This window comes from Rattus rattus, chromosome 18, assembly GCF_011064425.1.
Source record: "Rattus rattus isolate New Zealand chromosome 18, Rrattus_CSIRO_v1, whole genome shotgun sequence".
Classification (NCBI taxonomy): Eukaryota; Metazoa; Chordata; class Mammalia; order Rodentia; family Muridae; genus Rattus; species Rattus rattus.
Window position 1 is genome coordinate 39,155,858 of NC_046171.1, and position 25,423 is coordinate 39,181,280.

Consider the following 25,423-nt stretch of genomic DNA (forward strand, 5'->3'; position numbering starts at 1 on the left):
TTTTAGGGTTCCTTGACTAGACATACAGTCATGTGACCATCAGACAATGAGCAGAAATGGTGTTGTGCCACTTTTAGGACTGACCCTAAACCCTGTTGTGCAATTTCTTCTTCTCCTTGTTTCCCAGTTGTTTAGACAGAATGATTTCAATGAAACCCAGGTTTGAATTCTGAACCACATTCAAACAACTGCCCCGTGACTTGAGAGAGATCTAAATTTCTGTTACAAACTCATGGAGAAAGGGGGATTGTTTGTTATAGTAACTGGCATTTCCCGTCTAATGCATTCACATCTGCATAACTCTGGTCTAAGTTTTGACTTCTCGTAACTAATACTTGGCTCATTCTGGGTTAAGTGTCTGGGCTTGATCATTTGGCTATAGTTAGGCTGGGATGTTTCAGAAAGCCGTCTCATATAGACGTAGTCACCCGGAGCCCACTCGGGGACACTGGAAGCTATTCCCTTCTTTAAGGGAGCCATTGTGAGCCAGGAAGCACCACTAGAGTTTCTCTCACATGAAGGATGTTACCAGGAAGAGTCTAAGACTGACTAGACCCCTTAAGTTTAAGGTAAGAGAGAAGGCACTATTCCATCCATCTTTCCACTTCTCAGGGGCCCTCATGCCAAAAGACTGTAAATCCTAGATAATTAACTCTCCGAGACAATCAACCCTCGGCTAAAAAAAATGTAGATGAAATAAAAGCCAAAGTCTCACTCCTATGATGTCTAGGCAGGCACTATTTGAGGAAACAAGGATGAACTCTGGCCTGTGATCTTTTTTACTGAGGACAAATCATGAGTAGAAAGGAAGAAGTTCCTGGTTACTATGTAACAACAATCCCAGAGCTCAGGTTTGGGTGAGCAGCTGTTGTGTCAGCTTGGTAATTCTGGCTTAACATCTCAGCTCTCTTTTGAGGAGAGTACTGCTATCTGAGTTGCGTGGGGGACCCGCCTCACTGTGTTTCATATGCACCGGAAGAATAGAATATTCAGAGCTACAGCGAGTGTCCCATCAGCCAGTTGGCTAGTGCCACATAAGGACTGGAATTGTCAATAAGTGACAAGAATGGGGAGTGTTGGTTACGTTCTCCTATAGTGGTTGTAGGGTGGTAATATGGGAGGGGGGTGTCCCTGAGATATGTCCTGACCATCTCTCAGGTGTGTGTCTGGGTGTTTGTTCTTTCCTAAACCTAGTTCGCATCTGCCCACTGAATCCATGAGCCAATCTCCTAATGAATTCTGACTTCATTAGACGTAGTACGTTTTTAATGCTTGCAAGGGAAAAACCTTGACTGATACAATGATTTTTCTCTGCCTTTTGCTCATCTTTCCATCAACAGCCTGATGACAGACCATTTGACCTCGTGAGAGCGGTAGCCATGTCTAGTATAAGATCTCTATCTTGTGCAGATGTGATTGCTACATTGGACGAAAGGCAAGGCATGATCTTTTATTAAAGAATTACTTATTTATATGAGTACAGTGTCACTGTCTTCAGACACACCAGAAGAGAGCATCAGATCCCATTATGGGTGGTTGCAAGCCACCATGTGGTTGCTGGGAATTGAACTCAGGACCTCTGGAAGAGCAGTCGGTACTCATAACCAATGAGCCATCTCTCCAGCCCGAGACATCATTTTTAAGCAAAATAATGCTGCAGAAATCTGTGACCTAAAGGGGTCTGGATCATGGTAGGCACATTCTAATGCCTCTGCCAGATGAAACGGTGCAATAGCAATGGACACTTCTAGCACAGTGTTGTGCTGGTCTCACAGGATTGCTTTTGGGTATCTTCCTGGCAGTAGCAAGTTGACTTAATAATCTATTAACTAAAGAGACCCTCACAGATAAATTTTATATATATATATATATATATATATATATATATTCTATAAAAAATACAAACGATCGTTTTTCTTCTATATTTTATTTTAGTTTTTGAAGTCTAATTGATCCTTTGGCTTATAATCTGTCCATTTCCTCTTCTGCAATGAGCACTGAGCCTTAGGTGCAGGAACTGTGTTGATGATGTGTTGACTGCGACTGGGCACTGCATGGTCTCTTCTCTGTATTTTGATTGGTTGTGGTTTCTGCAATGATCGCTACTGCAAAGAGAAGTTTCTCTGATGGGGGGGTGGTGAGAAGAACACTTACCTGAGGGACATTTAGAACGTAGTTAGGAATTATTTAGTAACGTGGCTGTTAATGGTTTTTATCTAAGATCCTTGACTTCATTAGCCTCAGTTAGCTGGCCAGGTTTCTCTTACCAGGCATGGTTTCCCTCTTTCTGAGCAGGCCTTATGTCCACTTAGAGAGCTGTTATCACGAAGGCGTGCGTACCACTACCTCACCCTGACGGTTATCATGCCATGCTGGTGACTGCCATGGTTCATAGGCATCATAGCTGGCTAGGACAACTGGATGCTTTCTTTCTCCATTGAAAGTTTGTTACCATGAAGCTAGTCATCACAGAAGAGCCTTTCAGCTTAGACTCAGCTCACATCCTTTTGGTCCTATGTCTGAAATGCACGATGCCTTCAGAAACAGGGACTTACCTTCTACCTTGGAGGCAACCAAGGGGGACAGCAATATTATAATGTTTTGGGAGTCACTTGGACAACCTTGATTAACAACTCAAAAGAGGACTTCTCATGCCTGGGGTTGGTTTTGTTTTTTTTGTTTTTTTAAAGATGGTCTATGTATTGTGTGTGTGTGTGTGTGTGTGTGTGTGTGTGTGTGTGTGTGAAAGAGAGAGAGAGAGGGAGGGGAGAGGGAGGGAGGGAGAGAGAGAGAGAGAGAGAGAGAGAGAGAGAGAGAGAGAATGAATATGAGAACATTATCAGGCCAATAGAAGTTTCATTTAAACTAAATAATGTATCTGTATACAAGACATGTTTTGCATTTAATTTTATGTAGATAGTAATATGACTATGACATTTTTGACATCCTTACTATTGCTCTACCCACAAACCTCTTTCTTCTGTATTTATCTCTCTCCCCTCTCCCAAATTAATCCCCCTTCAATTTTCCCCATTTTTCTCCTCCAATTTGCCTGGACCCCGCCGTTCCCTTCTATCTTGTCCCCGACTCCTGCCACAGTTTTGATTTACTTTCAGGGGCTTTGCAGTTGCTCCAGATTATGTACTCAGCGTCTGAAGACTTGGAACTGGGGACCACAGAGGAGAAAGAACATGTGATGTTTGTCTCTCTGGGTCTGAGTCACATCATTCAAAATGAATTTTTATAGTTCCACCTGTTTGCCTGAAATTTTTCATGGTTTCATTTTTCTTTACAGCCGAATATTCAAGTGGATACACGCCCCACATTGCCATTATCAGCTGAAGACCATTTAGGTTGTCACCAGGTCTTAGCTGTTGTGAATAGAATGGCAATGACTATAGCTGAACAAGTAACAGAGCAGTATGATGACACGTACTTCGTTCGGCATAGGCTGAGGTGGGGGTCACTTTCGAATGCATTTCCTTTGCACGTATCTCTGTGTGTCTGTGTGCGGTGTGTATGCATGCGTGTTTATAGGTGTTCATATGTGCTTGGGATACACTGTACATGTATACAATACCTGGTGGAAGCCAGAGGTCAATGCTGGGCTTTCTCTCTCTCTTTTTTTTTTTTTTTTTTTTTTGGTTTTTTTTTCCAGAGCTGGGGACCAAACCCAGGGCCTTGCACTTCCTAGGCAAGCGCTCTACCACTGAGCTAAATCCCCAACCCCAATACTGGGCTTTCTAAATTGGTTCTCTGACAAATTTGTTAGACAGGGTCTCTCACTGATGCTGGCACTACAGACTTGGCACTGTAACAGCTTTGTTAATGTTTGTTTTGGGGACAGAGACTCAGGGTCTCCAGTGCAGCTGCAAGCCCTTTCGCTGATCCATCTTTCTTCCTTGCACATTGTTTTGTTTTGTTTTTTTTTCCAGTTGCAGTAACCATTTTTATTTTCTTGTTGATTGGTAAGAAAACTAAAATCTCAAAAGATGGGAAACAGCTTAGCTAATACAACTAAATATACATTGAAAGCAAAACAGGAAATACAGATTAAACAAAACAAAAAAGAACACCAGAATAGAAACAGGGGACTTAACGGCAAGAGAAACAGAACAAACAAAAAACCCAACTAAGTAACAACCAAATCTAAGAGAAATTCTAGAACAATGTCTCCATTCTAACTTGTGTAATAGATACTGCCTGTGAGAAAACAAAATTGCAGGTTTAGAGCGAAGTATGCCTTGCCTTGGGCAGGCCAGGGACAGCGTTTATGTCAAGGCCACCTTGAAGACCTTTGGGAGCAGATCAAAATGGGAATTCATGCTGACATCTTTGAAGGGCTTTTTCACTTGTTCACAACATCAGCAAAGCCTCTTGTGGAGACACAATCCCTTTAAAGTTGTACTTAGGAAGAGTAGTTGTGGGTTTTTTTTTTTCCCCAAAAGTAAAGAGCTAAAACAAAACAAAAAACAAAACAAAACAAAAAACCCAAAAAGAAACAAACAGAACAGCGTCTTGCCAGGAGTAGGTTAATTCATCATTTAACCATTTTACCTTTTATTTGTCCACTAATTACATGAAGAAGCCATTATGCCGCAGTTGCCAAAAATGAGACACCTCTCAAAGAAATTATTAACAATGGAGTGATTTAGTACCATCTGCTGCAGGTTTCAGGAAGAGATTGGACACGGAATTCCTCAGTGTCACCTTCTCTTGTCTTCGGTTTCCTCGTCCATCACGTGAGGATCATTTACTGAATGGCAGCAAATTTCTCAAAAGAGCACAGCGGAAAAGACCAAGAAAACAAAAAGTCAGCAAGAGAGACCGGTATTTTTAAACTTCAGGGGAGAAAAGTACTGAGCAGGAAAGATAACATAGACCTTGAGCGTCAAAGGAAGCCAAGGCTGCTTCGCTTAAACTTACTTCTTAGAAGATTAGATTTGCTGGGGGTGGGGGTGGGGAGGAATAAGTTTCTTACCAAAATCATTAAAGAAAATGATTCTGAACATGTCTTAAAACAGAGCTTTCAGGATACAGGAATTACCTATAAAGAAAATCAGGAAGGCGAAGTGTTTCTTTTTATGAAGTTACATCCTGCCATAGAAAAGCTGAATCGGAAATAAAGACCGACTGCATACCAACCCAGTTATTATTTCATCAAGGAAAATCTGAGTAAAAAGCTCAGCCCAGCCACCAATGAAAACAAGAAAACCAAGAGAAGTTTGAATGCATCGAGAAGCCAGACAGGCAATGGCTACTCTAAAGAGCTAGGAAAGCGCCCAAGCATCTCTACTGTGTGGTTTGGACGTTCTTTGTTGCAGGCCCCTTGAATTTTAGTCATACTTCCTCTCACGTTTCCTGGTGTGTGTGTGTGTGTGTGTGTGTGTGTGTGTGTGTGAACATGAACATATTTGGGTAGTCAAGAAAATGAGACTAGCAAATTATGAATTTCTTATTATTATTCGTTGCGCGTTTGTTGGTTCGAGCTTTCCCAGTTTCTGCACTGGTACTTCTCTACTTTGCTCCTCACTTCTCCAATTTGCCATCGCCCTTCTTAACACCTTTCCACTTTATCCTCCCACTCCTATTTCTTTGGAGAAATAGGTTCCCATGGCTGTGAGGCTCGAGTGGCAGGTGCCAGTCTCCACTAGCAAAGTAGGAAAGCAGCTCGTTCCCTGCGCTCTCTCCTGTCCACCCCACCAACTCGCAACTCCACAGGATCCTCAGACACACACCTCCTCCTTCTCCTCCTCAACCTCGCATCCTCTTGCACACCCTGTGGCCGTGCGCACGCCAGGCTGCCCGCCACCACAGTAACGCTCAACCCACTCGGCGGCCCCACCCATGGCCGTCCCGCCTCCGACGCGCGCACCAATGGCTGACGGCGCTCAGCCCTCAGCGGGCCCTTTGATAGGGCAGAACGAACTGACAGTCTCGGGGCGTGTCCCGCCCCCTCTCGAACCCCTCGGGATCCGGAGCAGCCCGAGCATCTGCGAGAGTAGCTGCGAGAAGCCGCGGCGGCGGCGCGTCGGTGCAGTTGCGCCATCTGTCAGGAGCGCAGCCGGCGGGGAGGGGGCTCCGCGGAGAGGAGGAGGGGTCGCTGTGCGCCGAGCCTCCGAGACCCGCCCGCTGGTCAAGAGCGCAGCGAGGCCGCCTCTAGCCGGAGCGCTCCGAGGACTCCCCGGGCGCACACAAAGCCGCCGCCCGCGCCAGGGAGGGACCGGGCTGCCGGGCCGGGGACACCGGCGCCGCCCCCTCGGCGCTTCGCGAGGCCCACGAGCTCCTGGGCCCGGCCGCGGAGCCACCGGAGCCGCCTGGGCCTCGCCGGAGGAGGGCGGGGAGAGGACCATGTGAATGTGCTCCGGAACCGAGCGCCACGCCACGCAGGTAAGCGACCGGGGATGCGCGGAGCCTCGGGATGCTGCGGAGACGCCCGGCCCAGCGCCCCCGCACGGGCTGCCCCCGCTGCGGTCCCGCCGCGCAGCCTCCAGGGCGCCCCGCGACGCAGGACACTGATGCGGGGTGCCGCCCCGAGGCTGCGCGGGCACCGGGGTGCCATTCCTCGGCCGCCGGCAGGCGCCGGGTGAAAAAAATAAGAATTGGCTTGGGGGCGAGGTTGGCCCAGCTCCGCCTCCGCCCTCCTTTCGCAGCCCCCCGCGGGGACCCGGGCTGTGTGTGTTGTTTTAATGTCAGGGATGATGTAATCACTTAATAATTGATGCCCGGTGCTGCTTTCCTCCCCACCCAACCCCTGCCCCACTCCTCCAGCTCCCGGCCTCCTCCCTCGGCGGCCCTTGCCTTCCCCAGCGCATCCTTCTGCCTATTTCTGGAACCTCCCTTGCACTTCCCCCACCCTCCCCTTCACCCTTCCTGTGCTACCACCCACCCACCCTTCCCCTTTCCCCTGTGTCTGGCCTTGCCTTTTCTTCCTCTGTCCCCCACCCCTTCGGCTTTCAAGCTTATTCCTCCTCCCTTCTGGACTCGCTGGATTTCCTCCCTACTTCCCTAGGTCGGTAGATGGTTTTGTTTGGTCTCCTCTAGGCTCTCTTATCTCTGAGGCCACAGGGACTGGGCTAGAAAGAGGCCACCAAGCTTGGGCCCAGGAGGCATTGGCTGGGACTCACTGGGAGAAGGGATAATAAAATCACCCATTTTGCCCCTCCTTCCTCTAATAAATCAGACTCGCTGTGTGTGTGTGTGTGTGTGTGTGTGTGTGTGTGTGTGTGTGACACAAAGAGCCCTTTCAGTTCATAGAAAAGAGACACATAAAGTCCCCAAGGCACCACCATGCTTCTTGTCTCATCCCTGGGGCTTCCCTTTCTTTCTGATGAAGCAGTTGATCTCTAGTCCTTTCTGCCACACTCACCAAAAAACGAAGGCTCCCGATCCCGGGTGGCAGGTGCACTTATTTTGCTGTATTCCCAGGGTGGTGGCATTGAGTGGCAACTGCAGTTTCCCCTATTTAAGGGAGGAATTATTTCAGCTGTTTTAGGAGTTGCTGTACTTTCAAGGAACCCTCTTTCTATCCCCCGTTTTCCTCCTCTTTCTTCTTGGGGGATAGGTACTGATACCTGAGACAGGATAAATCGATGCGGGGGGGGGGATCAGAAGAATTTTGTGTCTGAGTCAGAATCAGTTCACCAAGAGTGAGGCCGCCTGACTGGATTCTCTAAAGTCCAAGGCTGCTTCGCTGAATGAAGTCTTTTGAAATGTGCTGTGGTGTCCAGCTATGCTCTTTTATTTAAGTGACCGGGGCTCTGGCATGAACGCACTTGGGCTGGCGTTCGGAAGACCCTGGAGGCACCACTTGTCTGGTTCAAGGGTGACTTTGGATGCCCACATCCTCTCAGCACCAAAGCAGCTTACAGTAGTTTTCACCCTTTGTGCTCAGTCTCCCTGCCCCTGCCTCTGCCCCTGCCCCATGAGTACCATGCTCTCAGACTTGGGAGGAAGTGGTTTCAACTCTCAAGCTTTGGGGCTAGCTGACTATGAGCCGGGGGTGTAGATGACTGGATTCAGAACCCATGATGTTCCTCTTAAGGTAGAGATGTTCATGTAAATCTCAGACATAGTGTGTCAGAAACTTTGGTGTGGTCTGCTGATTCCTGGATCATGTTGTGGGGCCTCAAGTGTTCAAAGTAACGGAACTGTCCCAAGTTCACTTTTTAGCTGTTTTATCTGAAAAGAGTTGTGATGAATTAAGCTGGAACATAAATGTGGAACATACATACACACATACATACATACACATACATACATGAACACACATATACATGCATACATGAACACACATATACATGCATACATGAACACACATATACATACATACACATACATACATGAACACACATATACATACATACCCACATACATACATGCACGCACATATACATACACAGATACACATATACACACATACACACATGTACACACATATACACACATACACATACATACACACATACACACACACATACATACACACACACACACATATATATGTATATATACACACATACACACACACACACATATATATACACACATATACACACACACACACACACACACCCCACACACATACAGCAGAAGGGTTAATACTGAATGCTCTCTGGAAACAAAGACTGGTTTGTTGGGATGCCAACCCAGAGAGGAAAGTCAATACACAATAAACTCACACTGTACTGACCAAGTCAGAGGCACTTATTAATAAGGTTAAATGAGTGTTAGCAAATGCCCTCTATTTTCTGAGGGTCTAGAGTCCCCACCTCTTCTGATGTTTTGAAGCCCAGGCCCAGCACAAATGTTGTCTCTATTCTGAAACCTTCACCGGCTTCTCTGCTCCAGCCAAGCCACCATGTCTCCAAATTTGTCTCCCAACACCATTGTCAGAGTCTGTTTTTGTTTTCTGTCCATTTCTGCCACTGGGTCGAGAGCCTAGTCTGGCTTGTCTCATTTCCTATCGGGTTTTACTCTGGTTGGTATTACTTGGTGGCTTCATTTAATGAGCGACAAATATGAATCAGATCAACAATACATACGTACGTACGTACGTACTCAGTGTCTTTTAAGGAGACTCACGTTAGTAGCTATAGTAGGCCTGAGAACGTATCATGGTACAAAAACACAAGAGATTCATCTGTGCCCCGTGATAGCACCACATACGTGTTTCTGCTCAGAAGGGGGCTTGCTTCTGTACAGTGAGTGATGCTGGGTCCCGTTCTCCCATCATGCCGTAGTTTCCCATTCTAACCTGTTCCAATGGATAGCTTGGTGGTATGAAGAGTTGGGGAGGGTACGTCGACTGCTAAAATGTTTCAGTCTCCATGGGTCACCGCCACAGTCTTTAGAAGAGTCATGGCTCTATGGCCGTGTTTAACCTAGGAAAATTCAATCGAGAATAATAGCTTAGCTGTGTGGCCTGAGGACGGGAAAGGGAGTGTGTGTTTGGTAAACACTTTTGCGTAACACTTAACAAAAGCCATCATTGGTTGGTGGCTTTGACTTTGAAAGTCGAGCTATTTTCAACTTACAAGTTTTTACAAACTTCGTCCTTTTGGGGGATGGCTTATCATTGGGCGATGCCATGTGTGGTGCCATTTAATCCCGGCTCTGCGGGCTTTGAGGCTGTTCTGTTACCCCCAGAAGCACCTGTCTTGGCCTAGTTTTCATCCCGCAATTCTGGAAACTCCAAAAACACTAGGGAGGATCCTTATAAATCACAGTATCATTTTACTTAGTTTCCTCACAATTGACTGGCAACTTGGTGATCCCAGAGGAGGGCTTCATGGGGACTGGACACTTGGAAAAGGGGGGGAGGCCTCATATCTATTTGCTTAGGTTACTAAGGACTTAGGTTACTAAGGTTACTATCTATTCACAGACACGGCTATCTTTGATGACCATTGCTGCTTTAGTTGGGAATTAGACTTGCTCTCTTGTCCTTCAGCATGCAGGACAGGTGAACTCCATCACCGGCTTTCTTGGCCGTGTCTTTTCATCCAGCGCATCACGTGGAAGCTAGCTGTGCTTCTAGACCTGGAGTAGGGGAGCTGCTAGCAATCCAAATGGCTCCCGGTCTCCACAGACCTCCACGTCAGTATGGGAGTACAGTCCATGTCAGTTATCACAGTCGACCATGTAGTTTCATTCTTTGCAGTGACCATTTTCCTTACCGTTATCTGTCCCGCAAACACTATGCTGTTTTGTGCAAGAGAGCAATGAGGTAGGACTGTGGCAGGGAGTTGGTTCGGAGCCCTTGCTCCACAGAAGCCCCGAGTCTTCTAGAGAAGATGACAATGACAGTAACACACAATAGTTAACACTTATTGAGCACTCACCCTGCGTCATGTTCCTCTTAGGAGCTAATCTGATTGGTAACGATATGAAACAGCTTCTCTGATCATCACCGGTTCATGGAATGAAAGTTATGAGCTTCAATGAGTCTAACTAATCTGAACTAATCAGATTGAGTAACTAATCTGAAACCATGATTCCAAGGAAAGAGCCGGTTAGTGTGGCTACAGTGTCTTTGCCCTCAGCCACCAGGGGCAGGGGGAAGAGGATGAAAGTGAGACTTGGTTAGCTGAATTTTGCAGGAAGTCTTCTGTACTAGGAAAAAAAAAAAAACACAGAATTTTTGGGATGCTGTAACTTGTTCGAAACCAGATGGGGACAGTGGAGAGATGGACAGAGGGCTGAGACCGAGCTAAAGGAGGAATTGAGAAGATTTTTAAAGGCGTCCTGAGTGCCTTAGGGGGGTTTTAAGTAGAGTTGTGGCATGAGCTTCATTTGTGTTTTATGCACGAACTTGGTCACAGTGTGGGGCTTTGGCCAGCGGTGGACAAGAGCCATCGTGGGAGGATTATTTGCGGAATCTGAGAACACAACAGAGAAGTCACTGTGAAATGATGGGGTGTGTGGAGACCCATAAGGGGCAGAAGGACGGCTTCGTTGTGGCCGCGTCAAACGTTCATGCAGGTGACTGGGTGGCTGGGTCTGGAGCTTCAGAAGAGGACTGAGATTCAAACATAAATTTGCTAGTAGAAAAATTGCAAAAATTGCAAAAATTGCAATAATACTTGAGGCCATGGATCTGTCCCTTAGGGAGAATGTGCCAGTAGAAAAAAAAATAGATGTGGCCAAGACTAGCCCAGTAACAGAAATAGAGGTTGTAGGCCCTCAGTGGAGGAGGAGATCCCAAATATGGGTCGGGCAAGGGTGTTAGTAGTAGCTGGGGCCGGAGAGGTGCCATTGGATTTAGCATGGGAAGTTTGGGAACCAGACCCGGTCATCCAGCGACCAGAGAGGTATGAGCCTCGGCACCTGCCTCTCCACAGATGAGTGCAGGAGTTGGACGTGCGATCCCAAAGAAGCCACTCACAGAGTTTTTAAGGCTGCAGGTCATGGGGCCCAGAACCTTAAGGATCGTATAACTTAACAGGCCGAATGCGGCAAAATGCAGCCCAGAGAGAATTGGTGACATATGCAAAGGACCAACATCACCAGGTTTTGAACCTTTCCGTTCAGGAGAGGTGGGGTGTAAGAGTCTGGCGCTGAGGTCGGGTCCCAGATTGATCCTCCTGGATGTGTAACCTATCTTTCTTTATTTCCAGTGCTTCCTCTTTTTTATTTTGTTTTTTTAATCGGGGGCGATGGTGGGACAGATGCATGTGAGCACAGGCGTCTGAGGAGCCAGAGGGGTCAGACCTTTAGGAGCTGGAGGTACTGATAATTGTGAGCTGCCTGATGTGGGTCCAGGGAACTGAACTAGGATCCTCTCCAAGAGCATAACACAGTCTTAACCACTGAGCCTTCTCTCTGCTTCTGTTTCTTTATCTCTAAATGGAGACGGACTGAATGGACAAGCGTAAATAGAGCACTTAGAATCACACTCCACGTATCAGAGAACAGTGTTTGCTACTGTTGATATGTAATGCACACACACATATGCACACACATGCACACAAACACACATGCATGCACATACACAAATATATGTACACACACATACATGCTCGCACACACATGCACACAAACACACATACATGCACATACACTCATATATGTACACACACATACATGCACACACACACACACTCACCCTAGCATTTAGAGAGCAGAAATTACATTAATACCTTAGTATGTTCGTGATTTTGAGCACCACTGTGTGAGCGCATGTGTAAGCCTATGTGTGTATTTAAAATTGTATTGTGTGTATACTAGGGAGTTTTGAGTGTTTATAATGAGATTTAATGGGAGATTGCCTGTCTCAGATTAGGCAGGACAGACATTTGCTTATATGGAGTGGTTGAAACAACATCCTCGGAGAATCTTTTTAAGGAATACCAATGCTTCTTTATCCCTGAGAGCAGAAATATTAAGGCGTTCTGAAGTCAACCCTGGAAAACCCTTTCTTGGTTTTCATCAGGCAACCAGAATTGTGACCTATTTATACTTCAGCCCCTTGGCTGTAGAAGTATCCTGACTTTGTAAAAGAAAAAGAAACACGAAGAGAGAAAAACCATGCCTTTGATTTCTGGGGGGGGGGGGGGTTGGGTTATTCAGAGAAATATGGCGGTCTTTTGAGAGTTTGTAGTTGAGCAAATCTAATTCTCAGCTCTTAAAACAACCTAAGTATCCTCAACAACATTATCTAGATGGGCTTGGGTGACACGTAGCATAGACAGCGCGGGGATAAGTGACACTCTGGACTTGATTAGCACGCCGTAATCCTAGAAGGATATAAACTGAACTGGATTTACGGCCTAATAAAAACGTGGGGAGAGCAGATAATGCTAACTGACTCATGAAACTTTAACAGTGTTTGCTAGACTCGGAGTTGTGACATTTGGATGGGAGTGCTTCTGTCGCTCTCCGCCCGTTTCCACAGGGCTGCGTTGTGCTTCCCTTGGCTTGGGTGGCCCACCTTGGTCTTCTTGGGTCCCTTGAGGGAGCACACATCCCGTTCTGTATTAGTGTGTCTGCCATCTCAAAGTCACGCCATGCTGTCTTGGGGAAGTGGGTACTGAGCACCTATTTCCTCTAAGCTTTTGGGAGAGAAAAAACCCTGCAGTATCAGAATGGCTTAGCTTACTGCTTACTCCCATTCAGGCAGCTTTCCTGAGGATTACATGTTTGGGGCCCGCACTCCCCTTACCACGTTTGTTGGTAATGAAAGATGTACCTAGCTTACCACAGCTACTCATTCTTGGCTGAATATGCTGGACAGATAACACCAGCCTTTTATTGAACCCTGGGGGCCCGTGTTTGCCATTCTGCGCACGGTAATTTTTTTTTTAATCATAACAACTCCATGTGACAGGCACAATATTATTATCCCCATTAGTCACACGGGGAGACCGAGGCTCAAAGCTGTGAGGTCACTTGCGTGTGTCACACAGCTAATAGCTTGTGAGGCTGGGCCTGGGTGCTTCCTGCTTCCGAAGGCTGTAACACCTCTTCCCCTGCCACCTATCCCCTGCAGCTTCTGTGTCACGTACTAGGGCACATCCAAGCGCATTCACCCGACTGTGAACACCCCACTCCTGATGTAGCCAGTGAGGACTCGCTCCCTGAGGAGCCCCCTCTCAGCCCTCCCTCAGGACTCCCACAGCACTTGCCTACACCTCCTGTCACCACATCACAGCCTGACTCATGCTGCAGAGGGAGTCAGATGGGCGGGGGACAGGGAGTACTGGACTTTTACAACGCCATGTAAACCCTTGGCGAATCAGGGGTGTATGGGGGTGATTTGAGAGGGTAACACACAGCCTCATTCCATAACATTATTAGCCCGACTTAGCAAGAAAACTGAAGCATAAAAGGTTACATGACTTTTGTCAGGGCAGAGCTGGGGTCGGAACCCAGGTGGTCTGGCTCCCGTGTCTACATTCATTACCTTCCCTCTGCCCCATCCTTCAAATGAGATTCTGACCTACGCCGGGGGAGTGAGTACCCAGCATCACAGAGCTGGTGCCTTTCAAGCCTTGGCCCTTTCCCTCTGCCATCCACCCTTGTAGAACAGCAAACAGGTAACAAAGCCAGGTTTTACCTCATTAAAAGGACACAGCGTGTCAGGGAGTGCAGAGTGCCTGGGCCCTGCTGGAGTGCACGTTCCCAGGCCACATTACGATTACAGAAGGCCAGGGAGGGTAGAACACTCTGAAACCTCTTCTGTAGCTGGTGGGAACCGAGGGGGAGGAGGACTTCAGAAGGCAGGGAACTCCAGCAGAGCCCCAGCTCTAGTGGTGGGAGCACGTAGGGACTGTGAGAAGTTGGAGGAGCCTTGGCCTCTGATACACGAAGACCTCTCATCTTCAATTTTAAAGGCTTCTAAGTCCCTGCTTCTTTTGAATGTGCTGGTGGGACTTTTGTTTGGTGAATTCGGAGACTTTATTTTCTTCAGAGCTTCCGTCTTTGAGGTACCCCAAAATAGTAGGCTTTTTAGAAGTTGTATAAGGCGTCCATCTGCCTTATATCGAAAAGTAGGGCTTTAATGGAATTTTAAAATGAGCCAGTTTTTCTTTCCCACAACAGAGCCTGGGGAACTCTCCCCCCCACACTCCCCCTTTCACCACCCCCTCAGTGGCTGGCTCTGCACGTCTGTGACAGCCTGTCCAGTTTAAGCCCCACTGAAAGGCGGGTGAGGGTCCGTCAGTTCCTTCAGTTTCATGTGGTGTTCAGTTCACGACATTTTCACACGCTGACACGTGTAAAATTTGGTTTTTGTTTCAATTTTATTTTAACCTTACCACGTGAGTGACCTGAGAGTGTTTTGAGACACGCTGGTTCCTGTTCCCAGTTTCCCTGGTTAGCCTCTCAGTTCGAGGGTGTCCCTCTGCTGTAGTTTGTTTCCTAACCTAGAGATGCAGGCGCAGAATCTTACTGTTCTCAGACACAGGGCTCTGGAGCTGGCGTATCAGCGACGTCTTTAACACGCTGTCCTTCTTATCACTTACCGGTGGCTCCTCCCCGACAGTGTAGCCCTGTGCCAGTTCTTTGTACACCGCGGTCTGGTCCACATCCTCAGGATAGGTGTCCTTGTGACTCTGTCTTGCAAAGAGCATTTGCCTCACTCCCACCCATGCTTCTGGACTGAGTGGGGAGGCCCTGATCCTTGTCAGCTGGAGCTGATGTTGACACTGGTTCCTCCTGTGTGGTGACCGTCCACAGAGTAGGAGGAGAAAGAGCAGATTCCTGAGGACGGCCTTGTAAACCTCCTGCCTCCAAGCTCTTCCTTAGTTATACCTGGTTCCCCTCACTATTCTTCTCACTCTATCTTTAACATGGCTCATGTGTCCTTGCTTTTACTGCCCTTCTCTGGACCCCTAGTCTTCTTCCCCTTCCCTTAGAATTCTTCCCGTTTCTCAAGGCTCAGTTAGAGCCTTATTTTCTTACATCAAGCATTTCTCTCTCTCGATAGCATTCTGATACATGACGCCATGTGTTATTTGAAAGCTGATCTGAGAAATCCAGGGTTCAAAGAGCTTCGGGATTTGTCCAGGTTAATACTCCAGCTACTAATTTAGCTAAGACCAGCTCTCCAGATTCCTAAAGTCCTTATTCGAGAGTTCTGTCTTCTCAAAGAGATTTTGGGACCTTTCTGTGCTAGCATATTGCGTGCCGTTCCATCCTTTGGTCTGTCCACTTGCAGCTTGTAGCAGTGTCACAAGCTGAAGGCCAGTGGCTGCTGCTTTGGATGGGCCCCAGGGCAGGGTCTGGGGTGCAGCTAGTTTCCTGGCTAACATGGCATTGGATTGGTATCTTCCCGAATGGTGAGTTTCCATGCATCATGGTGGCAGAAGATGCATTCCCTACCGACTGTGGTGTAGGTTCAGTGGTCCTAGACTGCTGGGGATCTGTCACGTCCTGAAAAGGTGACGCGTTTAAAGAGCTTTGTTCAGAAGCTTTCGCTTTTTGCCAAAAATTTAGAATGGTCAGGAAAGTAGTTAGGTCTTTTCCTCTGCTAGCTGTTTTCAAAGGGAGAGGGGCGAGCAGGCAAGGGATGGAGGTTCCCACACTGCAGAGGGACATGCAAGACCAGGGAGGACATGCAGGGTGGCCCCACCTCTGGAGGAGACTGGAGGCCTATAGTAGTGGATGGTAAAAGACGGGGAGTGACAGGGCTACGCTTGCTGGGCCTCACTGCCCCTGAGGCAGAGGAAGCAGGGCCTCACTTACAGTGGATCTGCCATTTCTGGACTCCGCATTCAGCTGAGTCTCCTCAGCTATGCAGAAGGTGCTTTGCCTGTGGGAGCACCACCTCCACGGGCATCGTCTGCGGGATCTCTTTAGCAGGGAAGTGGGGGGGGGGGCTCTGTACCAGAGTGAAGGCCCTGCAAAGCACTGAGTTGACGCTGTAGCTCGGCTTTAGCCTTTTCTGTGTGTCTTTCAAAGGGATGGCAGGAAACGAGCTTTTTATAAAATGTTTTCCATGGTTACAGGAGGGATCAGTCCAGTCATTTTCTTCCAACAAAGGACACAAGAGCACAATGGGCGGCGTTTGTCAGGCATTCACCGAGAGTCTTCTGAACCACCTGTGAGCTGCACTGGGGTTCCTCGTTAATGGTGTCCCCTACCTAGCCCTCTCCCGAGTGCTGGGTCTCATGTGCAGGCACGGAAAGAACATTTTCTGTGGATGTAGGACAGTTGCAGAAGCAAGAGCGAGTGTGCCTGGCGTTCACCGTGGTTTGAAATGCTACTGTGATCTTTGAGAAGTGGGGGCAGGGCGTATTATTTGCTTCCGCCATGCACAGTCTGGTTTAAAAAGTTCCCTGCCCCCTACTTGAGGTGTAGGAGGTCACACTCTGCCGTGACGAGATGGCCTTTACCCTTCGTTGGCTTCGAACTTCACCGCGTGATATTTACCCAGTTTTTCATGCTCAGCCCCTTCCGTGCACGTCACTGTCAATACTGTCTGTTTTAGTAGCAGGAGACCAAAAGGTTGCATTAAACTCCAGTGAGCTGTGCACGTACTATGTGCTTTCTGGTTAGTGTTCCTGCACGTTCTTAGTAATAGTTCTGAGTGGAGATGTATCTGAAGAATGTGGTGTCGCAGTAGCTCAGGTGATCCATTGGGCTTACAGGTCCTCAGAGTCAGTTTAGAATCTACAGTCTGTTTGTCTGTCTCTTTTTTGTAATTTATTTTTACTCCATGTGCATCGGTGTTCTGTGTGAGGGTGTCAGAGCCCCCCCGGACCTGGTGTTACAGACAGTTGTGAGCTGGGAATTGAACCGGGGTCCTCTGGAAGAACAGCCAGTGTCCTTACCTGCTGAGCCATTCTTTCTGTTCTTAGGCAATAATTTGTATTCTACCTATGTTCATCTCGTGTGAAAGTGCTGTGACGCCCTTTCTTGCCTGCCTCCCAGTGGAGGTGAGGTGGAGAGAGCAGGCCACACCACACTCTTCCTTGTAAGAAGAGTTCTTTGAAGAATTCTCACGGCTTGTTGTTACTGAACATACCCTTGTTGGACACAGTTCCCTTAGAGGCTGACTTGCTCCGTGGAAGGCGGTGAGGGGTGCCTGGGAAGACTCTGAGAACCTGGCAGAAGGAGCACAGTCAGGTGCTCTGTAAGTGCTGGCAGCTCCTGGAAACAGATAGACTACAGCCCATTCATTCCAAGTGTGATCCAGGGAGACTCACTGGACTGAATTCCCAGTCTGCTACATCTGAGGCAAGCCTGTCTCTCTCCCTGTCCCTCATCTCTCCAGCTGTGACAGAAACACCTTGCTTGGCCCTGCCCCCGCGACAGCATCCACTGGGCACAATTTTGTTGTCTCTACCGAAAGAGAGATGTTGGTGAGGCAGGAAGAGGCAGCCTGGTGGGCAGAGGAAGACTTGGGAGTCTAGAGAAGGCTCAGAGAGCACTCGGCTCCCCTGTGGGCTGTCACCAGATGGATCGTGGCATCTGTGGACTGGCACTCCATTGGAACTTGGAGGGCTTCAGCGGCTCTCCTTAGGGAAGTTTTGTGACTGTGCGAAGTAGTGCTTTTGGCCTTGGAACGGGAAGCTGGCCTTGTGCTGACCTAGAGTTTAGTATTGATTTGACTAGTCAAGCGAGTGGAATGCTCCACAACACTAAAGGAAGCAGCTTTTGAATCAACTGAGATCAGTAGGGATCGGGGCTGCGTCATAGGCTTGAAATGAGTGGTAGGGAGGGGTCTGATTGCTGGGGGGCTAATTGGTAGGTATGTTGGAAGAGAGACAGATTTGAAGAATTGTTTCTAAGGAAACAGTGGGTCAGGTAGATGCTGATGCGGGGGGGTGACTCTTTGTTAAGTGGATTTCTACTCCGAAATAGAAAACCTGTAGACAGTAAGGACACTAGGTGTAAAGAGTTGGAGAACGGGACACCATCGGCCCCTTTTGCCCTTGGTTCAATCGTTGATAAATATTCTGAAGGAAGGATACACTGCCTTTATCCTTGATGAGTGTTCTGGACTTGGGGATGTTACATCAGGAGCAGCTAGTTTGGCCGGAATAATATTTTCAACCGATACCCAGTTCTCTTTTGATCCCTCCTAATTCTTGCTGTCCTGGGGTTCTTCTTCCATTGGGGCTAAGGATTCTGTATGAGGCGAGGACAGAACATGGCCAAGGACAAGAATGCATCGCTCTGCTTTTGATGTTCAAGCAGGCCTTTCGAGCATCTCTCAGAGACCAATGTCAGCCCGAGCCTTTCTTTAAGAGGCTGGCTTTCTTAGAAGGCGAATGATTGTGGATCCCAAGGCCTCATACGTCAGAAGGCCGGAATGGATGTATGAAGCTCATGAAGGGGAGGATAGTTCCCCTCTGAGTGGAAAGGAGATAGACATCTTTGCCTGGGTTAGTGAGAAGAGCTTATAGAGATTTGGAGAAGTCTAGACGGTCACTGAGACCCAGTGCCCCTTCCTCAGGGATTCTTCTAAGGGGTCATTCAGAGCTTTGGAGCAGCCCCTGCAGGCAGAGGACATGTGTGTGGAACTTGGGAAAGGGACCACCATGAAGCAGTGGTTACATTTAGGCAGAACCAGGCCTGGAACTCCTGTCCCCTCTCAGTACCCCAAAGCTTGCACATGGCATAGGGGGAAATTCTGAGAGCCCTACTTATTCTCTGAGTGGGTGTAGAGATGCTGAGAATTCTGGGATCAGAGTGGGCCATGCAGAGAAGGAAATAGTCCAGTCTTACCCCCTAGAATCTGGCTCGAGAACATGGCTAGATACTGCCAAATCCTAACGAGTTGACCAGTATGTCAGCAGACCCAAGCCCATACATATCCAGAGGAGGAGGAAGAGCTATCCCACAAGGGCTTAGAGATCAGGGCTTGGACCAAACCCTCTCCTTACCACTGCCATGCTCTGTAATCTTTCCTCAGGGGAATGGGGAGGAGGACAAGAGGCTTTGAGAGGCATTTAGAGGGGAGTTTAATTTGACTAATTGCCTGCAGCAACCAAGGCACTAACTCTTGAGAGACTGTAGCAAGGTGATACTTTTCTGTCATAAGCAGAAACGCAATGTTAATAATTAGGTTGGATCCAGCCATTCAGAAACAAAGTAGTCCACTTCAAAGTACGTGGCTGAGTGTGCCCTCGGAGCCTGAGCAGTCAGGCTGTATCTTCACTCCGTGGGAGGGCCAGGAACGTGCTCTTCAGAAACACTCCTCAACATCTTCACAGAGAGGCTCTGGAATGTATGACTCAGCCCTGCTGGCCGCCCTGCTGGCCGCCCTGCAGGCCGCTGGAGCCTTAATGGTGGTGGCCCTGGTGTTGGGCTTCCTGGCCTTGTTGTCACCATGAGGAACATGAAGTGCACACATCGTGGTGGAGATGACAACTCGAGGAAGGCCCGTAAAGCTGTGACAGGCATTGATTTCATCATGGCAGGTCTCGCTGCCTTGTAGCGTGCTCCTGGATTGGTCATCAGATGGTCACAGACTTTTATAACCCCTTGATGCCCATGAACATTAAGTACGGGTTTGGTCCTGCTATCTTTATTGACTGGGCAGGGTCTGCTCTGGGCCTTCTGGGAGGTGCCCTGCTCTCTTGCTCCTGTCCTGGCAGTGAAAGCTAAGTTGTACACCATGCACCCCGCTCCTACCCCAAGTCCAATTCTTCCAAGGATTACGTGTGAGCTGGGAAGCCCAGCCTGTGGACAAGTTGTGAGGCAAAGGCCTCCTGGTCACTCCACCCCCAAACATCATGTATAGTTCCCTTGAGGGGAGGGCTGTTGGAAGGGGGACTGAGAGAGGAAGACCAAACATGGGGAGGGCATGCAATCAAATTAAGTTTTGGGGGAAAAAAGCCACTCCTTTGAGGAAGTCACTGTTTGATAGACCTGTGTCAGGCTTGCTTTGAGCGTGAAGTGAGAAGTTCTGCCTTCAGACTAGGAGGTGTCTGCTTGGAACCACAGATTGTAGGAAGGGATTTGACCACTGTGAGTTCTTTGCAGTGCTGTGGAAGGAGGGACCTCAGGCCAGGGAAACACATCTTAGAAGCCCAAGCATTTGACCTGATGGTGGAGACTAAATCTTACTCTGTGTATAAAATTTCTGTTTAGTTCTCTCTACTTCAGTATTTGAAACGTAATGGGGAAATGCTAGAAATTATATCCCTAAACACAAGGGGAGATGCCCTTCATCTCTATTCAGTCCCCATGCACTAAATAAAGCATCCATTATGCAGGGATTCATTCCCAAGTATAATTTATAAGTACTTTCCAGAACACTCGAGTGAGAGGGAGACAAACTCTTTAATTATGTTTCATTTCTCACTGACATGCATGCAAGGATGATGTTACATTTAGGAAGATGTGTTTGAAAACCTGCTACGTCCTGAAATAACTAGTAATTTTTGAAAGGAAATTTTTAGGCCTGTTTTTAAAACATGTGTTGGTTGGAGGTGTGGGGAGCTGCCTGGTGGGACAGAGCTTTTGGCTTTTCCTGCCAGAAAATCACTGGAACACTTTGGGCTGATCTCCAACCGTAAATACATCTCATGTTTTCCCTGGTCTTGTCAGCGAGAGCCAGGAGAGTTAGAGATGGGGTGCCATGATTTAATTGAAAAGAGTCACTAAATACACACAAAGGCGTGAGCGTGCATACACACACACATGTACACACACATGCACACATGCACACATGCACACACAAACACACATGCACACACACGCACACACAAACATACATGCACACACACACAAACACACGCACACACAAACACACATGCACACACACATGCGTGCATGCTGATGTGTTAGTTGGCAAGTTATTTGTGAAATGGCTCTATTTTAAAGACTGAAATAACATGGCTAAAACTTAAAAACCTATGTGTGTACACATTAGAGAAACCGTCACGTACCCTGAGTATTTGTGTATTAGCAAGAATGCTGTGATATTTGCTACTCACTAAGTCAGTTTTTACTGCGATGTCACTGGTATTTTTTTTTCTTTTTAAATGAAGAGTCTTTAATTTTCTCTCGAAGTTTCTTCAGTCCCTTCAGAATTATTTATGGTTACTCCTTGAAATGGATACCCGTGAGTAGCATTTACATATACACCATAGTAATTCTGCTCGAAAAAGAGACTCTCTTCTGCAGGCGCAGATTCCCTGGTGCGGGCAGAATAAATTCTACTAAATGGAGGCTCTTCCCGGGACCCTCTCCCCCCAATAATGAAATGTGTGAACACTTTTGCCCAAGTCATATCATGAGTCTTTCCTCCACAGTTTAGAATTACAACCTCCAGTAAATACTTAGAGCTCGCAGCTTAGTGAAGCGAGTTGTTTGGTGTCGTTTCCGTGCGCTCTGACTTAGACGAAGGAGGATCGCAGTTTCCGTTCTCCATCTTAGTGCAGAGCTTAAACTGTGTCCCCTCAAAACCAGGAGCGAGCGCCATCGGAAGTCTGCCTCAAGGCATCGTAGTTCCGTATCAGGGTGCAGTTTCAGCACGGAGTCTCGGAGGCGCATGCGCTCAGTTCCCCCGCCGTGCCGTGCTTCCGCTGGCCTGAGCTCCGACGTCTTCTGCTCATTTGCCTTATCCTTGCTGTCACCACAGTTGGCTCTCAGCTTCGGCAGCAGCTAAGACGCTTCGTTCCCTGCTCTCTTCCGAGACTTCCAAGTGGTTTTGAACAAAGTACGCCTCAGCTCCAGAGGTTTTGTTAATCAGTGTTCCATGGCAGAGTTAGCGTGGTGGTTTCTCATACGTGGGCCACCCAGCCGACAGGAGGCAGAAGATGGTGCGAGTGCTGCCGTGGAGGGCCTTTTGCATTCGGCCTGTTAGTTTCTGCGCCTTCGTGACCTTTTGTGTTTAGTACGATTTAGGCACTTGCTTGAATGCGGTTATAAATCAGGTATGCCACAACCAAAGTTTAAGTAACTTTCTGCTCCGTAGTGGTCTGAGAAGTAAGACCGTAGGTTTCAACATCACAAGAGTACACGTCTGTCATTCCTAGAAAAAGAAGTCATTTCGTCTCCTGAGTAGAACTTTTTACCATTACAGCAGCAGTAACAACCACAGACGGTTCACCTGCGACCGATGAAACTTCCAGAAGGTTTATTCTGATCCTCAGATCCGTGGGAACTCCCATTATTCCGGTTGACCTTCTTTAAAACTCATGATAAGCCAGCCTACGCCTGGACTCCCTGAACTGTTGAAGAAGGGTTTCTTCTAACAAAAGCGTTGCACGGAAAGGCTTCCCACACACATCACACATGCACGCACATAGGGGCCTCGTCTCCAAGTAAGCAAAACCAATGTAGAAGAGATCGTTTGCTCCACGGGAACAGCGTTTCCGCAGCGCTATGATAATGAGTCTTCCGCAGGCGCATGCGTGATGTCTTCCTCTCTAGCTGTCTCACTGTAGTAGCTGTGGACGTCTGGAGTGGTGTGGGGTACTTCATCAGCAGATTTGTGATGTATGGTCTCAGTCAGGGATATTCCCGTGGGAGATAATAAATACCAGCATTCATTTCGCGCTGACTCACAGTATTATTAATTATTATTGATTATTATTAATTATTTACTATTATTATCTTTCTTCAGAAGCAAGATTTGGGGTTGGGTCTGTAGCTCAGAAATAGAGTTTGCCTGGCACGAAAAAGAAAACCAGAAATGCCACGCAACTTAGTTTTAAAACTAAACTTGCGTCTTCTTTTCCTTTGGCCTCACTGTGACCAGAAAAGGTGCTGGAAGATTTAAGCATAGCCATTCAGTAAACGACAGAGGTGCTGTGATGAGAGCAGCTCTTGAAAGCCCTGGAGCAGGTCTGCCTCCTGCAGATAGTTAATGCACGCCTGTTCTGTGTTGTGTCTCTCCTCCGACTGCTGCTAGCCAGGATTGGATGGCGCTAGCCGACCTGGATTTCTCTTATCTAAGGGACCCCTGTAGGCCTGTGGTGAGCAGCCCATGGAAGGCTCCTTGTGCTGTGATTGGGAAGGGCAGGGAAGAGATAGACTGTCACCGTTGGAGTAAAACTCCCTTCTCTGCAGTGTTTGTCTCTCTGGTGGGCAGTTCCGTGTCAGAAAAGTGCCAGACCATCGGAGTGCACAGGCCAGGCCCGGTGAGTCAGTGATAGTGTAACAGGTAGCTGTTGAAGTGAAGCGGCCCATGTAGATGCTTACCCTGAGGGAGACGAGCGAGCCCCCACCTCACAGTCAGCCTAGTCAGATGTTGCCTTTCCTTGCCCGCCTTGGGCCCTCTGCTGTTATCATTTCTGCCGCCTTTTCCTGCACTGCACCCTTCCACTGCCACTGCAGTGCATTCTAAAGGAAGCCTGCCACCACGGTCACGTCATTTCCCTCTTCCTATGGCAGGATGTAGGCCTGCTCTCCGCGGCCCCTCTGACACATCCCCGCTGCTTGCTCTGTCGGGGTAACTAACATGATTCCTGCCAAGTCTGTGCATGTGTGTTTGCATATATATGCTCAGACATAGGCCAGGACTTATGCACACAGCATGCTTTAAAAATGCAGACTCATGCTTTTAAATAGAGCGGTTTTACACAAAATCTGAGATTTCTAGCTTTCCTTGAAAAAAAAAAAGCAAGATATAGCAAAACTAAAATGAAAAATGAAAAAAAATTTTTTTAATTGAGACAGGGTCTTCCCAAGTGTCCCAGGCTGGCCCAGAACTCATGATCCTTCTGTCTCAGCTCCCGAAATGCAGGGATTACAGCTGTGCACCGCCATGCACAATTGTTTTAATGTAGTGGTGAGCTTGACTTGAAATTAGAAGGAAAAACTGAAGGTGAGTCCCTTGTTTCTTTCTCATGGTGGTAAGGACATTCAGGTCTACATCTGTAGGCTTCAGTGTTCTTTCTATCTCCAAAGACTGTTAACAGAGAAGGGCGTACCCTGGCCCATCCATTCCATTCCGCCAGCTCCCAGCCCTTCTCCAGTGTGAACTAAAGGGAGGAGCTGATTGTTTGCAGCACACTAGACGAGAGACTTGGCTTTCAGCACATGTGGCCTATATAACTTGGCACGGCGTTCCTCTGGTTGACGGGGGTGTGACAAGTGAAAGCCACCAGGGACAGAGGACACAAGGATAGAGGATACTTTGAAGTCACAGTTTCGAGACAGTGCTCTTGAGAAACTGTTTTCTGTTGCTTCTCTTTTGTAAGCGTGCCACTGTTCAGTTTTATTATGAGCGCCTTTCCAAGGACAGTAAATGGTTTTACACACTATGACATCGTTTCCATAGTAACTAATGTAATTTAGCAAAGAGAGGCTGTGATAGAAGTGGGCTAAAAGGGACAGATGCAGAACTGGCACAGTGCAAAATGTAGGGCAGTGTGTGTTGTAGTAGAGACCTGTCTTTTCTGTTTGTGTGTACGTGTGCATGTGTACGTGTGTGTGTGTGTGTGTGTATCTGTGTGTGTGTGTATCTGTGTGTGTTTGTGTGTGTGTGTGTGGGCGCATGTGTGTGCATGCGTGTGTGTGTGTATGTGTGTGTGTATGTGTGCGTGTGCCTATGTATCTGGGTCTGTGTGTGTCCATGTGTGCATGTATATGCATGTGTGTGTGTGTGTGTGTGTGTCCATGTGTGCATGTATATGCGTGTGTGTGTGTGTGTATCTGGGTCTGTGTGTGTCCATGTGTGCATGTATATGCATGTGTGTGTGTGTGTATCTGGGTGCATGTGTGTGTCCATGTGTGCATGTATATGTGTGTGTGTGTGTGTGTATCTGGGTCTGTGTGTGTCCATGTGTGTGTGTGTGTGTGTGTGTGTGTGTGTGTGTGTCTGTGTGTGTGTGTCTGTGCCTGTGTTTCCTGACCTGTTCAGGAAAGCCTCTGTGGCTAGATCTTGACTTCTTAATGTACGAATACAGTTTTTGCTGCATCCAGCACAACATGGTATTTTGCTGACACCATGCCTTTGATCAGTCCTTGTTTTTTGTGTGTCTCTTTGTTTTAGTGTGGCCATCATTTAACACCCGTGCTT

At 47.7% G+C, this 25,423-nt stretch overlaps 1 protein-coding gene across 2 annotated transcripts in view; it reads left to right on the forward strand.

Moving 5' to 3' along the window:
• The first annotated feature begins 5,955 nt into the window (after positions 1-5,955).
• The window catches only part of Fyn (FYN proto-oncogene, Src family tyrosine kinase), a 207,703-nt gene continuing 188,235 nt past the window's right edge, over positions 5,956-25,423 (forward strand). For both annotated transcript variants that reach the window (XM_032889141.1, XM_032889140.1), the window contains exon 1: positions 5,956-6,390. Coding sequence is in view for 1 of the 2 variants with exons in the window: in XM_032889140.1 (XP_032745031.1) it covers positions 6,358-6,390 (33 nt within the window). In the remaining variant the exon portion in view is untranslated. The remainder of the gene's footprint in view (positions 6,391-25,423) is intronic.